Source organism: Leishmania major, chromosome 23 (genome assembly GCF_000002725.2).
Source record: "Leishmania major strain Friedlin complete genome, chromosome 23".
Lineage (NCBI taxonomy): Eukaryota > Euglenozoa > Kinetoplastea > Trypanosomatida > Trypanosomatidae > Leishmania > Leishmania major.
This window is the reverse complement of record NC_007264.2, coordinates 324982-342169: the sequence shown is the minus strand read 5'-3', so window position 1 is coordinate 342169 and position 17188 is coordinate 324982. Positions and strand designations below refer to the sequence as shown.

General features: G+C 54.9%; 3 protein-coding genes across 3 annotated transcripts; all 3 read left to right on the top strand.

The window, feature by feature from the left end:
- Nucleotides 1-5455: 5455 nt before the first annotated feature.
- Nucleotides 5456-7543, top strand: LMJF_23_0710 (putative acetyl-CoA synthetase; the record flags this gene model as incomplete). Its single annotated transcript, XM_001683354.1, has 1 exon — nt 5456-7543. The coding sequence occupies one exon, from the start codon at nt 5456-5458 to the stop codon at nt 7541-7543; it is 2088 nt and encodes a 695-aa protein (XP_001683406.1).
- A 4007-nt stretch (nt 7544-11550) lies between these two features.
- On the top strand, nt 11551-11892 carry LMJF_23_0700 (conserved hypothetical protein; the record flags this gene model as incomplete). Its single annotated transcript, XM_001683353.1, has 1 exon — nt 11551-11892. One exon carries the CDS (start codon nt 11551-11553, stop codon nt 11890-11892), a length of 342 nt encoding a protein of 113 aa, XP_001683405.1.
- Nucleotides 11893-13228: 1336 nt separating this feature from the next.
- On the top strand, nt 13229-14554 carry LMJF_23_0690 (putative 3-ketoacyl-CoA thiolase; the record flags this gene model as incomplete). The annotated part of the gene is made up of 1 exon (XM_001683352.1): nt 13229-14554. One exon carries the CDS (start codon nt 13229-13231, stop codon nt 14552-14554), a length of 1326 nt encoding a protein of 441 aa, XP_001683404.1.
- Nucleotides 14555-17188: the final 2634 nt, after the last annotated feature.

The window sequence follows — 17188 nt, the reverse complement described above, 5'->3', positions numbered from 1 at the left end:
TGTGTATCCTTGTCCCTTTTTCTCTTGCTTCTCTAGCGACTAATCCTAACCCCATCATGGTGTGCGCGTGTGTGTGCTTGTCAGCGCATGTGTGTGCGCATCTTTGTGTGTGTGTTTGTGTGTGTGCACCTCCCGAACAAGACTAAACGAACGCGCAGGTACAGTGCACCTTTACGACGTGTTGACACTCTTCACTGGCCCTCCTCTCATGTCTCCCTCCACTCCTTCCCCCTCCCCTCTCTCTCCCCCAACCCTACGAGGTGTGTGTGTGTGGGGGGGGGGGGATCCTATCCGCGAGGCGACAGCAGCCGGTATGGTAAGCACAAGCGGCAGTAGTATAAAACGCACACACTCAGTAAGTCTAGGCATTCGATTTCATTTTCGATTTGTTTTGAAAATTTAGCGGTGCAGCTGGTGTTCTTGACGCTGCTGCTTTTTCGCCTTTTTCTATTCGTTTGGATGCTCGTGTCGTGGGTCTCTCTTTTCTTTCCTCTTTCCATTTTTGATTTGTACTCTCCTCCCCTTTATGTGAAGGTCCTTCTCCGCAAACGAATACGCTACAAAACTCAACCCCCCCCCCCCCCCCAAAAAAAAAAAAATCAAACACACGGGATCGCGAGAGCGACAGATAGAGAACACACACACACACACACACACACACACACACACACACACACACACACACACACACACACACTTGCGTGCATGCGTGCGTGCGACAAAAAAAAACGAAGGCTTTTGCAGCGTACAGGTGGCGGGGAGATCGAAATGACGCCAAGCAACCAAACAAGAAGGAAGGAGAGGAAGGGAGGGAACAACGAACAAGTGACACAATGAATCGGGGTGGACAGAGGCCGCTTTTTATGCTGTTGGGTTGGGTTGTGTGTCTGGTTGTTTTCTGCTTTACCTTTGTTTATTCTTCGCTTGTTTTGGCTGGTGTATTCTTTTGTTTTTTTCGCAAGGCGCGCCTCAATCCACATGGACTCTCAGCGTGCTCACGCACACTACACGAAAAAGAAAACAGAACATCCAAACAACGCGTCACTTCCGTGCTGCTATGATGTGTCGGCAGACACCAAACGAGAAGATCGTTAAAAGGAAAGCGATACCACTAATAAAGGAAAAACAGAGCAACACAACAAAGCAAAGGAAATACACACACAGAGACGTACAGCAGTATCGGTACTTCTTCTCTTTCATATTCTTCCCCCCCCATCTATTAGCGTAATACGGACAACCACAACGAAGGAACAAAAAATTCCTCGATCCGCTTCACGTAGAGCACTTCCCTCCTCTTCTCCGCTCACCACCCCCCTCCCCCCACGCACACCCATACTAGAGCAAACGAAAGAGGGGAGATGGAAAGATTTGACAAGGACAGGTACATGTACGCAACACCTTCTTTCCCTAGCCCTTACCCTTCCCGCCTGTTTCTATCACGTGTGTATGTGTGTGTGCATCCCACCGTTATTCGTTTTTTTTTTTTGGTTTCTCTTTTAAATTGTCGCTGTGTGTTCGTCTCTATTCTTCGACTCGTCCCACTGCTTCATTCATCAGCGCCTTGTCTCGAAACGGAACAACAACAACAGCAACAAACCAAGAATATTGCGCATCAAGACACCTCCCCACTCTTTTCCCTTCGCTCTCTCCCTCCCTCCTTGTTCTCTCTTGGACTTACCCACGTATCCGCGAGGGCACCCACACGTGACGACACGCGCGAGCGTGTGCCGCTGTGCCCTGTGGGCCTCTTGTTTTCTCTCCTTTTAATTTGTCGTTTCACTTGAATGCTGGAGGCGAAGGCGGTAGCGGATAGGAAGGGGAGGAGGAGGAGGAGGAGGGTGGCGCCCAGCACAGTGACACGTGCTCCGAGCACCCCACCCCTCCTCCCACACGTGGATCCCCCTCGTTAAGCTACCACTGTCTGCACATTTCCTTTTCCTGCTGACATGTTGTATGGGTGTTGTGCTTCTGCTGTGTTACGTGTATGTGTTTCTCTGACACTCCTGTTTTCATTGTGTTTTTACGCTGTTACTCGGCTTCGTTTTTTGATTGTATTTGTATCTTCGCCTTCTGTACGCTTAAGCTCCCTTGTGCCTGTTCTCCTTGTATTGTTGTCTACCTCGACTCTCTCTTGTCTTCCCTCCTTCCGCTTTTCGTTTTCTGTTTTTCTGTTTTTTTTTTTTTGTTTTTTTTTGTTTTTTTTTTGTTTTGTTGTACGTCCTCACACTTTGTTGTCGTTTTTTGTTGTGCCTGTGCGCGTCCTCTTCGTGGTCGCTCGCCCACATGTCTTTCTTTCGCTTTCCTTTTTTTTGTTTCGTTGTTGTTTTTTTTTTTCGTTGTTGATTGCGTGTGTGTGTCTCTCTTTTATCGCCATTCTTTTGCCCTTGTTGCTCTTTCTCTCTCCCTCCTCTTTTCATTATTATTATTATTGACGGTCTCCTTTTCATGTGTGTTCTTGTCTCTCCTGTTCACTTTTTCCTGTTTTTGCCCTCGCCAGTTTTGGTTCTCACTTTTAGTATTCATTTCTTTACTGTTATTATTCTTTTTTTTTTGTATTCTTGCTCGTGACTTTGTTTTCTTTCTCTCTTTCTTTCTCTCTTTCTCTCTCTTTCTCTTGCGCCGGTCTTTTTGATTTTTGTTTATATTGTGTGGTTTCACTTTTCCGTTTTCACTTTTCTCTCGTTACTTTATCGATTCCATTCCTCCTTTCTCCTTCTTGTCTTCTGGTGCTTATTTGTGATGTTGAAGCGCGTATCAAGTAACACGTAACATGGCCTCGGCTTCTCTCTTCTCTCTCTTCCCCCCCCCTCTTTTTTCATGTGTGCGTGTGTGCGTGTGTGCGTGTGTGTCCCGCCTTCTTGTCGTTCTTGTTGCTAAGGAAAAAGAGAAAGAAACATAGAGTTTGTTTGTTTTTACCTTCTCTCTTTTTAAATCTTTTTGCTTGTTTGCATTTTTTAGTTTCTTCGTGTGTGTGTGTGTGTGTGTGTGTGTGGAGGTCTTTACCCTTCCCCCCTCCTTCCCACCCCCACCCCCATCTTCTTCATCTTCTTCCCGCACTTCCCTCTCCTTCCTCCCCCGCTAACGACGAAGAAAACACACACACACACACACACATAAAGCAGTCCTACACTCCCCCCCCTTGTTCGTTGGTGTGTCTCCTCTTTCTCTCTCTTGTGTCTTCTGACTTGCTGCCTCTGCGACTACTTCTCCTCCCTCTTCCTCTCTTTCCCCTCACTTTTTTGTTTTTCTTTTCCGTTTTCGTCCCTATGGGTTCAAGGCTTGTCTGTCGTGTGTGTGTGTGTGTGTGTGGGGCTGACTTGTTCTTTTTTCTATTTCTTCTTGGTTCCACAAAGACCAAAAAAAAAACACAAGAAAAAACATACAAGAGGGTTGTGCGTCCGCTCGATGCGTGTATTCCTACCCCCCCCTCCCCGCCGTTTCGCTAGTCGTTCGCACAGCCTTGTCTCTCTCTCTCTCTCTCTCTCTGTTTCCTTTTTTTTTTCTTGTCTCGGCTTCTCCGCTCCTTTCCTTTTCCAGTCTTTGTCCCCTTTTCCTCAGCGAAACCGCACGCCACCCCCTCACCACCACCCCAACAGCCCCCGGCCCGCATCCCCAACTCTCTTCTATCCTTTTACACTCCTCCACTGAGAGCATTATGGCAGCGCATCACACCATTGGTGCACCGAACAGATCCACAAAGAGGCAAGCGCACGGACACGATCCGAAAGAGACGTGCGACTGCGATGACGAAGGTTTATGACTCGCCCTTTTCTCCCCTTTCCTTCCCCTTAATTCCTTTTTCTTGTTGTCTTGGGCTTTGCTGTACGGCTGTGCGTCTGCTCAAGGCTTTCGTACGCTTCCTAAGGGCACGTTGGGCCCTGTATCTCCCTCTTCCTTGTTTGTCCTGCCGCCACGTGCACTGCTGTCCATACCCTCATGACGGGGGACACCACTCAGCGCGTGGTATCGCAGGCTCCAGTGGCCCCCATTCCGTGTGTGTGTGGGGGGGCATACAGGCCCCCACTATCCCCTGCCGATGCCGAGCCACCTTCTGGTGGTGGCAGAGTTGAGTGCCCACGACGTAGGGAAGTCAGAGCGATGTAGCGCTGATGATGTCGGCGGTTGTGTTCTGGGTGGCGCTACGTCGGAGCGGCCTGCAACCGCGTACACGTCTGCGCCATCCATATGATGGGCAGCGTGTCAGCGTGACTCGAGCGTATCCGACCCCCGGCCCTCTCGCTACCTACCAGTGTGGGAAGCCTGCGTGCCCCTCCCGCGGGGGGGACGCACCAGGTGGGGACTGGCACAATGGGAGCGGCTGTGAGGCGACCTGCGGGGCGCACGAGGTGGGTGGGGTAGCGTTCGGGGCAGAGACCGTGCTCAGATAGCTGAGGCGGAATACCTGTAGTGCGTGTGTCTACGACTGCATTGCACGACGCGGATGGGGAGGGGTCTGTGACAGGCCGGGGGGGGGCGCTCGAGCGTGGAGTAAGTCTGATGCTCTGTGGAAGGATGGGCATGCAAAAAAGTTTATCTCGCTTTCTCCGAGTGCTGCGATGTCATTCTATGTTTGCGTGTGAGTTTGTCTCGGCGCACTTTACATCGCACTCACCGCGATATTTCCTCCCCTTCCCTTGGCCAACCTCTCTCTGTGAAGTTACCACCCTTTCATGCGCAGCGTACATACCTTTCCGAACCCTCGTTGCCATAGGAACTTCTACTCACTCACGCCCGCCTCTTCTTGCCTTCTCCTGTTTGTTGATGCGTTTTCCACATCAGTCGCACCTCCCCTTTCTCGTACACGCACGGACGGACGGACGCACACGCGCGCACACCCACACGCACGCGCACCCTCCTTCTCTCTCTCTCTCCTTCCACACGAGTGCGCAAAAAATAAAAAAGAAAAAGAGAGGTGCCCCCCCTCTCCTGAGGCTCTTCCCTGCCTGTGCCCGTTGCTCTTCTTTACTCCCTCCGTGCACATCCCGGTAGTGGCGGAAGCGCTTCTCTTTTTCTTCTGTGTGCGTGTGTGTGTGTGCGTGTGTGTGTGTGTGTGTATGTCTTATCTTTTTGTGTTGGAGTTGTTCCTTTTCCAAGCTTTCGCCTGAGCCTACGAGTACCGATTTGCCGGCATCGTCCTCACGATATACACAGACGCAGAGACAGCTTGCTTTCTTTCCCTTGTTCGCCTGTCTCGTTGTCTGTCCCGTCCTCCCTTCCTCCCTTCCTCTCCCGTCCTCCCTTCCTCCCTTCCTCTCCCGTCCTCCCTTCCTCTCTCGTCCGTGTTCCCCTTTTGCGCTGGCGCTCGCGTTCTCTCACGCAGACACTCGCCTTGCGTCGGCGCTCTTCTGTGTTTTCGATATTCCTTTATACCCGTACATCTACATATACGCACACACACACACACACATACAGGCGCGGACAGACACACAGAGAAAAGAACGCACTCTTCGACAAGATGAGCAGCCAGGTCGTCTCCAGTCCGGTGACTCTGAAGAGTCCGCTGTCAGTCTCCCAGCATGTAGGCGAGTTTAACAGTGTGCGGGACACGAACGTTGTGGAGCCGACGGAGGCAAACCGGACAAAGTCGCACGTCGGCCCCCACCTTGGCTCCCGCATGCGCATCTACGAGTACTCCATCGAGCACAATGACGTCTTCTGGGCCGAAATTGCACGGCGCGACTTCTACTGGAAGACGACCTGGCCGGATGACCAGCACGTCAAGTCGTACAACTTCGACAAATCCAAGGGCCCCATCTTTGTGAAATGGTTCGAGGGCGCCGTGACAAACATCTGCTACAACGCGTTGGACCGCCACCTGCCGGCGCACAAGGATCGCGTGTGCTTTTACTTTGAAGGCAACGACCCGAGTGTGACGGAAAAGGTCACGTACGGCAGCATGTACACGAGGGTGGTGGAGCTGGCGAACGTGCTGAAGCACCAGTACGGTATTACAAAGGGCGACCGCGTTGGCCTGTATCTACCCATGATCCCGTTCGCTGCAGTGGCCATGCTCGCCTGCGCCCGCATCGGTGCGGTGGCCAGTGTCATCTTTGGCGGATTTTCGGCTCAGGCGATCGTGACTCGTGTCACGGACTGCAGCCCGAAGCTCATCATCACTGCTGACGCGTCCTCTCGCGGTGATAAGCCGATTCTGCTCAAGACGATCGCGGACCAGGCCCTGGACGACTGCAGCGTCCTGGGGTGCAACGTACCGTGCCTCGTATTCGAAAACATGAACCGTCAATTCTGCAAGATGAAGGAAGGCCGCGATACCTGGTACGGCGATGCCTTAGCGCGGCTGACGCCGGAGCAGCACGAGGAGTGCCCGGTGGAGTGGATGGACGCGGAGGATGTGCTGTTCCTGCTCTACACCTCCGGCAGCACCGGGAAACCCAAGGCCATCGTGCACACGACGGCGGGCTACATGGTGTACGCCTCCACCACCTTCATGTACAGCTTCGACTACCACATGGACGACGTGTACTTCTGCACGGCTGATATTGGCTGGATCACAGGCCACAGCTACGTCGTGTATGGTCCGATGATCCACTGCGCCACGTCGGTGCTGTTCGAGGGTGTGCCGAACTACCCCGACTACTCGCGCTGGTGGCAGCTCGTCGAGAAGTACAAGGTGTCCATTCTCTACACCGCGCCCACCGCAATCCGCTCCCTCATGCAGGCCGGCGACGACTACGTCAAGGTGGGCAACCGCAGCACCCTGCGTGTGCTGGGCTCCGTCGGCGAGCCGATCAACGTGGAGGCGTGGAAGTGGCTGCGCGATGTCGGCGGCGAGGGCCACTGCGACGTGTCAGACACGTGGTGGCAGACTGAGACGGGTGGCCACATGATTACACCGATGCCGGGCTGCACCCCCATGAAGCCCGGTAGTGCAACGCTGCCGTTCTTCGGTGTCCAGCCGGTTATTCTCGACCCCATGAAGCTGAATGAGAAGCAGGGCCCAGCGGAGGGCCTGCTCGCCATTCGTGCGCCGTGGCCAGGTATGGCCCGCACCATCTACGGCGACCACGCACGCTTTGAGAAGACCTACTTTGACGTGGACGGGTACTACATGACAGGCGACGGTGCTCGCCGCGACTCGGACGGCTATTACTGGATCACGGGCCGCGTCGATGACGTGCTGAACGTGAGCGGGCACCGCATCGGCACCAGCGAGATCGAGGACGCCGTCAACACCCACCCGGCAGTGGTGGAGAGCGCCGTGGTCGGCTTCCCTCAAAGCATCAAGGGTGAGGGCATCTACGTCTTCCTTACGTTCCACCAGGGGACGGAGGTGACGCCCGAGCTGCTGGCGGCGGTAAAGGCGACTGTGCGCAAGGTGATTGGTCCGCTGGCCACGCCAGATGTGCTTCACCCCACGCAGGAAGGTCTGCCGAAAACGCGCTCCGGCAAGATTGTGCGCCGCATCTTGCGCAAGATCGCCACTCACAACGACGACGACCTGGGCGACACCTCGACCCTGGCAGACCCCACCGTCGTGGAGGCGCTGAAGCGCTCGCGTGCAAAGTGGGTGGATAAAAAGTAGACGCGAAGACAGCATTGATGATCTACATAAAGAAGCCATGCGTAGGAGCAAACAGAAACGAGGGAGCAAGTATGTACATGTACAAGCATGTATGTGCATATGTATATATATATATACATATGTGTGTGTATATATATATGTATATATGTATGTATATAGAGAGAGGAGCAAAGCGATTTTGCATGCGTACTCTGTCACACGCGTGCATGACGCCCCCCCCCCAACGAACAAAAAAGTAGCAACAAGGGGGAGGGGGACCAAGAGGATAGAGGTGAACCGGGGCCCCAAGCATGCAAGACGAAAAAAAGACTTGCCCAGTTCACTTTAAGCCGTGACTTGGAGGCGAGGCGGAAAAGAAGCGGTGGGGCGGGGAGGGGGGCTACTAGCCACACGGCAACATGGTGATCGCGTAAATATGTCTGCACGTACATGTGTTCGTTTGTGCTTGTATGTCTGCGCGTGTGTGTGCACATGCGCGTCGCTGCTTTAGTACATCGGCTAGCAAGTTGTCGAGGAGGCCACGGAATGTGAAAAAAAAAGGCAACAGCAACTTAGGGGCAAACACCTAACCGAAAAAGGACCGTTGGCTGTGCGGCGTAATGGGCGAAGAAAACGCTAAATAACGGTGCGAAGGGTGTTACCAGTAGCGGCAGTGCCAGCCTCGTTGTAAGAAGTGAAGTGGATCGCAAGAGTCAAAAGGGCGTACCACATTTCTATAGTACAGGCAGCGTTGCTGCTTTTTTTTTTCTTCATTTCATCTCTGGGCGTACCGTGATGACAGAGGCCGCCTTTTCGTGCGCGATAGCAGGGTGCAGCATCAACTCTGTGGGAAAGCTAAAACCCTACAGCATGTCCGTGTGTACGGTTGAGGACTCGTGGTGTTGGCGGGCAGTCCTGGACAAGCACAGGGCTGAAGAGGCCTGCGACCATCATGAAGCTTGTGCCAGCTTGCTACGCATCGCGTTGGCGATTCAGCAAGCATACACATCCACATCCTATTCTTTTGTCCCCTCTGCCTTTGTTGCACTGCAGTGATGCCGAGCGTGAACGCGGACCTAGTCTGCGCTGCGTGCAGTTTGTGGAACGGCTTCCACCGGTGTTGGTTGGCCCGGCGCCCTTGACATAGCCGTCACGTAACAAGGGTAGGTGAGCTGAGGTTGTATGCGTATACGTTGCTGAGTTGATTGTGGCAGAGGAGACACTTGGAGGCGCAAAGAAAAACCAAGGTCGACGCACATCACCTTGCTCAAACTCGCCGACTTTTTTTTCGGGAACGGTGGCACAAGAAAGTGAAAGGAAGGCGAATTCCTTCACTAGAAAGGAGCGGCAGAGCAGTTACAGGCGTGACACAGCGAGTAAAAAGGCAGAACTTCGTCAAGAGCCGAAAGCCACAAGCGGGAAACGTTAGCACACGTGTGCGCAACATCCAGCGCTAACTCATCGTAGTGGAGTCGATGATGAAAGGGAGCAGCCGAAACACACGAAGCGTAGGATTTAGAACGAATTATCTCTGTTTTCGCTGTTGCTCTCTCTCACTTCTGATGGAATACTTCCCTGTCTCCCTTGCTCTCTTTTTTCTTTCCTTTTTTATTGATTTTGTTCTTGTTTTCCGTATCGCTGCGTTTTGTGCTTCCATGTTTCTTCGCGTTTTTTTCTTCGTTTGGATACACCCTTGTCTGTTGCTCGCGTCCCTGTCTGCCTAGTGCTGCTTCTGCTCCCTCGTGCGCTTGTTTCTTCTCCGTACTCTCCCCTTCCCTCCCTCTCTCCCTACACACACACACACACACACACACGCACATACCTGCATACATACATACATACACTCTCCTTCCGGTATTTGTTTTTCTTCGTCTTCTTTTTCTTTCATTGCCGGGTCTTGCTGAACTCTATGCTTGTCTATGGGTATGGATATATATATACATACATGTATGCGTATAGGTATAGATACACATATATGGACATATCTGTGTACTTCCTCGACCTCTTTCACTCACACTCTCTCAGTTCCTTCTCGATTGATGAGCACATCTGTTTTCACTCTTAAAATGCACACACCGACACACCTAAAAACACGCGTGTTCTCTCTTTTTTTCTTGTTTCTTCCTTACTCTGTCATTCATTGTCCCTTGCCCCTCCTCCCTTTCCTCCAAGCCCCTCACACTCTTCTTCCCTTTCCTGTTCGCTATGTATTATTTGTTCCTTTTGTTTGTGTGTGTGTGTGCGTGTGTCTTTGAGGATATGCGCTGCGGATGCGCCTATTCTTGCTTGTTGTGGCGGTGGCGGTGACTGATATTGTTCGTCGACGAGCGTTGACGTGTGTCTTACAACCTCGCCGTTACGTGTATATGATTGTGTGAGAGTCTCTCTTTTTCTTTCATTTTCGACGTCGTTTCTTTGTTTTGCTCTCTCTCTCTCTATATTTCCCCCTTTTATCTTGTTCGTGTTTCGTTTCTCCATTTGTTGTTTTCCATTTCCATCTCCATCTCTTCCCTGCCCTGCCCTCCCTTTCCTTTCCTTCTTCCTCCATCGCTGTCCACCACCACCCCGTCAGGCACGCGATCGCACACAGGCGTGTCGGCTACACCTTACGCCCAATTTGATGCGTTGCCATTCATGTCACGCGGATTCCCGTGCCCCCTCCCCCACTTCCATCCCACGCGCCCTTTTCTAAGCACATCGCTTACAAGACACCAGCCTCGCTATATTTGCCATCTTTGCATCCTTGCTCTCTGGACGCCGTGGCGGGTGAACAAGCCCGCAGCAACGACAACAACAGCGAAAAAGAAGCGGGACGACTTCTACATTTTCATATGTATATATATATGTGTGTGTATGTGTGTGTGTGTGCGCCATATTTTGTCGGTGCGTGTGATTGCTGTTCACGGAACGAATCCTGTGCACAAACACGGTGTATATGTATATGTATATATATATGTGTGTATATGTATGTGTGCGTGTGCGTGTCTGCGTGTGTGACGAGGCGGGTTTTGCACGTAAGCAGGTGGCGGGATTGCATTTTCGGCGGCATCCATCCCACGAGGACGGCATGCTCGTCTTTGTGCCTCTTTTGCGTTTCTGTGTGTTCATTCCTCCGTTTCGGTTCGCTTCTCTTTCTCTGTGCGTGAGCACGCGAGCTGAAGACGGACTGAAATCCATTTCTCTCTCCCTCATTCTCCAGCGCTGCAACTAGCGAGAAGAAGCGCGGTGACAGCAGCAGCACGAAAAACAGAGAGAAAAACGAGGAACATAGGCATCTGTGTTGAGTACGAGCTTGCCAGTGGAGCGGTTTCGGTACGATGAGAGATCAAGAAGTGTGGATCGTTCCGCCTCCCTGAGTTCAAGCCTTGCTTAAGGGCTGTTCGACGTGCTAGAACCGCACCGTTGTGCAGCAGGCTTTATGCGGTCTTGCATTCACCGTCCCACTCGTCTCCAGCTCACCTGTGGCGGCACCATTGCATACACGGTGCAGGCTCGCTGATGGCCACCACGCGATGGCGGGGAAAGAAGTGCTCGAGTCTCTCTGCATCTTTACCGTGCCCCGCGTACGTGTACGCCTGCGTGTTCACTGGCGGTGCCCCTCGCCTTGTTTTACCAGCCGCCCATTTCTTGCCGTTTACGTGCACTTCGCTCCCTCTCCGGCGTTGCTCTTGCGAAGGAGGAACATCCACCGCCCTTCATCACAGCGCACTAGCTCACTCGCACGCTGACACGCGCTTCTTTCTATAGGATAACAGCTTACCAAAGCACCTTGAGCAGTGGCTAATCATCCACTGTCGTACAAGTAGCTCCGTAGCAGTAGCGTTAGCGAAAAAGAGGAAGGGGAAAGGTGACTAAGGCACACCAGCCGTCACCTGTTTTTCTTTTTAGATTGTATTCCCGTCAGAGCCGTCCTCGATTGCCGCCACAGGACACCAGAGACGCCACTCCCACGTAGCGGAATCTCGTTGTATCGTCGTAGCACCTTTCCAAAAAGCGACTTGCATCTCCCCTAGCAACCAATAACAATCATGGGCCTCGATACGTGGAAGACATTTCCGAAGATCCTGTCGGAGTACCCCAAGCACGGGGTGCCGCTGCCGTGCTCTGATCAGCATCCACGCCTGCCGTGCCCCGAGACGCGCTGGGCCCGCGATTTCTGTCTTGCACAGGGCGGCAGCTGCGAGTATAAGATCGAGGCCCACTTCGACTGCCTTGAGCAGCACTACCCGAAGGAGAAGGTCGATGAGCTGCGCAAGATCTTCAAGCCCAGCACCCTAGACTACCCCACCTCCGACACCTACATCCGCTACCGCCACTACTACATTGGCGCGCCGTGGATGTCCAAGAACAACTGGGAGGGAACGCGCTAGGCGGAACCCTCGCATACACACTCACACGCGTGCGAGAGGGGCCGACCGCACAGCACTGAGGCCAGCGTCCGACAACGTTTCCCACCCCCATCCTCTCTGGCCGTCTTCTCTGCTCTCTTTCTCTCTTTTTCTACGGAGGATATTGTCCCCTCCCCCTCCCTCCTCTTCCCCTCCTCCCGTCCCTCTGCTCACCTCTCACAGGCCATCGAGAGTCAGGGAGGGTGGCTGAGGCGAACGAGTAGGGGTGACTTTACCGGTGCCCCCCTCCCCTCCCCCTCCCCGCTTCGTGCTGTTCTCTCTCTCTCTCTGTGTGTGTAGTGGTCCGTTGAGGAACGTGTAGGCGTGCCACTGTTCCCGTGTGCTTCCCTTGCTTTGCCTTTGCCTCGGACTCGTATGACGGAATGGGCTCCCTCGCAGGCGCAAACCGCCGATGCGTCAAACCAACGCGGAATTCGAGAGACCGCCTCGTCGGCTAGTCTTCGCCCCCTCCCCTCCCCTCCACACGGTCGGATTGCGCGCACGCTTCGCGGCGGCCCTGCCCCTCTCGTCTTTTGTCGCGCTTCGTCTAGGCAGCCTCTGGGTTTCTCTTTCTCCAGCCCGCGGTGCAGGCGCGACCGTAGGAAGGAGCGCGAGAGGCCGACGATGGGGTCGTTGGCCCGTAGCTTTTAGTGGACTGCTGTGAAGAGCGGCATGCCGAGGACATGCCGCTCTTCACAATTCTTCTTCGGTATTCTGAGGGTGGCCGTGATGATGGGGACCGGTGCTGCCTTATCGTGCGCTGAAAGCGGTGTCGCTGAATGCTCTAGCAGACTCTGCTGCATGATGCGAGTGTGCTCACGCGCAGATGCGCATACGCTCGGACTGCCCTCCCTTCCCAGACATACATCCTCCTCTCTCCTCCCTCGAATCTCCCCGCTTTCCCCACAATATCGTGCGCGTGTGTCTCATCGATTCGCGCGCGGGCATGACGATGGAACACCCGCACATGTATCGCATTGCCCTGACAACCCGTCTTCGAATCCTGCGCATCGACTCTTCTCCTTCCTTTGCGCGGCTGGAAGTTGTCGCCTATCCGTACCATCATTTAGCTCTCCTTCTTTGCCTAGTGTTTTCTCTTTTTTTTGTTGCGTAGTGTGTGCTATAGTTCACCATTTTTGCGTTTGTTGTCGCCTCTCTACTCGACTTTTTCAGTGGCCACGCCGCGGCTTCACGCTCGACAGCTCTCCATCGCCCCGCCTTCCTTCCCTCCTCCCCATCTTCCCTAAAAAAGTGTTTTTTTTTCACAAGCAAGACCAGCAACGCCTTCACACAACCACACATAAAAGGGAGAAACAATATGTTCCGCTCTAGCTTGACGCACCTGCAGGCGGTGTCCCGCGTGTTCATCATGGGCGGCCACATCACCCCGTTCGTGGGCAAGGGCAGCAAGCTTTTCATTGACAAGAAGCATCCAGACTTTGGCAAGAAGCAAAACATGACGCTTGAGGAGATCCTTGCCACGACGGTGCAGCACACGATAGAGAACACCGGCCTCAACGGCAAGGAGGACATTGTAGACCAAGTGGTTGTCGGCAACTTCCTCGGCGAGCTCTTTTCGAGCCAGGGCCACCTCGGCCCAGCGGCGATCGGCAGCCTCACTTATGGTCAAGCCGGTGCGAAAAACCCGCTAATGTACAAGCCCGCCATGCGTGTCGAGGGAGCGTGCGCGTCTGGCGGTCTCGCCGTCGTATCGGCGACGAACGCCCTCAAGGCCGGCTCGGCCGACATTGCCCTCGCCGTTGGTGTCGAAGTGCAAACGACGGCCACCGCGCGCGTTGGTGGCGACTACCTCGCCCGTGCCGCGGACTACCAGCGTCAGCGCAAGCTGGACGACTTCACATTCCCGTGCTTGTTCGCCAAGCGCATGAAGTACATTGCCGAACACAACCATTTCACAATGGAGGACACGGCGCGCGTGGCGGCCAAGGCGTACGCCAACGGCAACAGAAACCCTCTCGCCCACATGCACACCCGCAAGCTATCGTTTGAGCAGTGCAACGGCGAGGACCCGAGCAACGTGAAGTTTCTCGGCAACGAGACTTACAAAGAGTACCTGCGCATGACGGACTGCTCGCAGGTGAGCGACGGCGGTGCCGGCGTCGTGTTGGCCAACGAGGAGGGCCTCAAGAAGATGGGCCTTAGCCCGAACGACAGCCGCCTCGTCGAGATCAAGTCGATCGCTTGTGCCGTGAGCAATCTTTACGAGGACCCCGATGATGCGTGCTGCATGTTCACCTCCCGCCAGGCAGCGCAGAAGGCGCTGTCGATGGCAAACGTAAAGCCGTCGGACCTCAACGTCGCGGAGGTGCACGACTGCTTCACGATTGCCGAGATGCTCATGTACGAGGCGCTCGGGATTGCCGAGTACGGCCACGCGAAGGACCTCATTCGCAACGGTGAAACGACGCTTGAGGGCCGCATCCCGGTTAACACCGGCGGCGGTCTCCTTTCCTTTGGCCACCCGGTCGGCGCCACCGGCATCAAGCAAGTCATGGAGGTCTACCGGCAGATGAAGGGGCAGTGTGGGGCGTACCAGATGAAGAAGATCCCGGCCCTCGGCGCGACGCTGAACATGGGCGGTGATGACAAGACGGCTGTGTCGGCGGTGCTGCAGAACATCTGAGATGCCTCACCTCTACGCCCCGAGAAAACGAAAAGGGACCCACCGAACGCGAACCGCGAAAGTGCCCGAGGCGCACACGCACAGACGAGGGAGGCGACGTGTCATACGGGTCTCCTTCGTCGTCACTGCTGCATCTGTCACTCTCTCGCCTGCCCTTCCCCCTTTCCATGGCCTTTGCGAGCAATGTACGGACAAGGGAACGCACTGTATGCTAACACATGTGCGTGGGCGAGAGAAGCGCTGCCAGTCGGACACTGTCAGCGAGGGAGAGAGAGGAATCGGCTGAGGAAGATCACGGAGGTGCTGACACCACGTGTGCTTGCGCTCTTCCTGTGTTGCCCGCTTGCTTTTAAGTGAATCTCGCGTGTGCGTCTGTCCGGTTCGTTTCCGCTGGTGTGTTCTGCACGGGTGCTGGCGTGAGGAGAGTCTTGGTGCCACCTAATGGATACACGGGCAGGGTGATTGGGAAGAGGAAAGCGTGTGTGTGGACGCTTCACGGCCGTCCTGCTCTGTTCCCATTTTCACCGCTCGCTGCAGCGCTCATTCGGAAAACAGCAAAAAGTGGACACGTGCCTCCCCGGTACGCCGTCCGCCTCTCCTTCCCCACCTCGTCCCTACTTCGCAACATTTATGTTTGAGCTTGTCATGGAAGCCCTCTCTCGCCTTTGTCATCGATACAACTATATGTATATATATATATATACTTGCTTATATGCGAGCATGCCTCTGCTCTTCGTCTCCTGCACCCACCTTTCCACTTCCCTTCCTTCGCCGACATTACAGACGCACGCACGCACTCACGGAGGCACCAAAGTGGGAAGAGCAAAAAAAAAAAGATGATACACGAGTGCAACAAGCCTTACGCGCCACCTGAAAGGACGGTGAGAGGGCGAGTACGATAGTCAAGCGAAGTGCCCAAAAGACGCGGTGTCTGCATTGGGAGGTCGACGGGCGAGGGTTTGGTGGGCGGAGTGAAGGAGGGGAGAGAGATGTAAGTGAGCGGAGAGCGCGCCAGCACTCCTAGAATCTTTCACGTTCCGTACATATATATTTTATGCCTTTTCATTTTCATTGTCATTTTTTATTTTCATTTTTCAATTTACGCTGAGGCCCTTTGGTGCTTCGCACAGTGCGGCGAGGACACCGGTCCATACTTTGCATTCATGCAGCGTCGGGTAGCTGGCGGTGACAAGACGGCGTGCAGATGGTGTGCTGCCTGCTGTTCCGCTAGCACTGTGGTACCTCCACCTTTGCCAGAGCCTCTGTCTCCGCCTGTGCTTGCTATGAGCGCATCCGACCCGGCATTGTGGTCGGTATGCCACGCGGGATTCGCGAATCGCTCCACGCTCAGGGCACAGGTCGCTTCACGCTATGGTCTTCAGCGCAGTGACCTGGTTACGCACATCTCACGCGTGCTGCACGGGCTTCCCCTATCGGGGGTGCACGGCTGCCCCTTCCCCCTTCTGTGACATGGGCGGAAGTGGAAGGTGAAGACGGCGGGACCTCCAGATAACCACGCCGTCCTGTAAATAGGTCCTATGGCCCGAGAATGCGAGCACGGTGCGCAGGCGCTGCCACGCCCAGCTGGCCCGGTGTGCTGCATCGAAGCGAAGCGCCCAGAGCTGAGGGGTGCAAGAGTGACCGACGAGCGAGGCGCGAGGAGACCCGCACCAATCAGCCCCCCAGTGCATGTATGCGAAGTATGCAGCATCTCCTGCGTCCGACCGTGTGGGCTGATGCGGCACCGGTGTCGGGAGCATGGCGAGAAGACGCTGACGCACACCATCGGGTCCCCCAGACGCCAACGTACGAAGTGTCCACACCATCTTGTGGAACGCCGCGGCTTGAAGCGATTCAGAGGGAGCAGCATGGCACACAAGCAGAGCGCAGGGTCTCCGCGGTCTGTGGCCTGAAGCTGGCCGACTTCCTCCTTGGGTTCGTCCGGCATGCGCCCGGAACAGCCTCTGCTACCCGCCCGACAGACGCCGCCGCTGGCGCCGCTCGAGCAGGGCTCTGGGCGCGGCCCGCTTGGATGGCGGCGCGCAGTGCACGCGAGGTCCCCGCCCGGGGCCGATCGCGCAGCGCGCGCGCCGAAGAGATGCGGAAGGACGAGACGAGCCCGTCCGACGCATGGCGCGATCTAGGGAGGCGGACGGCTTGTCCTGGGTGACGCGGATGGTATCCGTGGCGCCACAGTGTTGGGTAGACTGTGGTCGCATACGTATATTCGTTGACTTGTTTCTGGTCGCATGGGCACGCGAAACAAACAAAAAAATGTCGTCGGCTGCTTGCTTTGTTGGCTCTCTCCGACGGGCATGTCGCTTGACACATCGCAACACGGCAAAAGTTATCAGTGAAGTGCCCCGCAGTGAGCGAAATGTGAACGCGCCAAGAACGCACCCGCACACATCTACGGGAGATGCGATGTCCCTTCTGCACCGAAGCACACGCGCACAGGCGCACTCACACGAGCGGGTGGCTGTGCGGAGTGAGGATCGCAGGCGCACGGTTACTTGAGGTCAAGACAAGGAATAGGGGGGCAGCGGCCCTCTAACCCTTCCCCGGGAAAGAATGGTGTTCGACGTTGCCTGCCATTTCACGTGCACGTACGTGTATGGTGACCGGAGCTGCTGT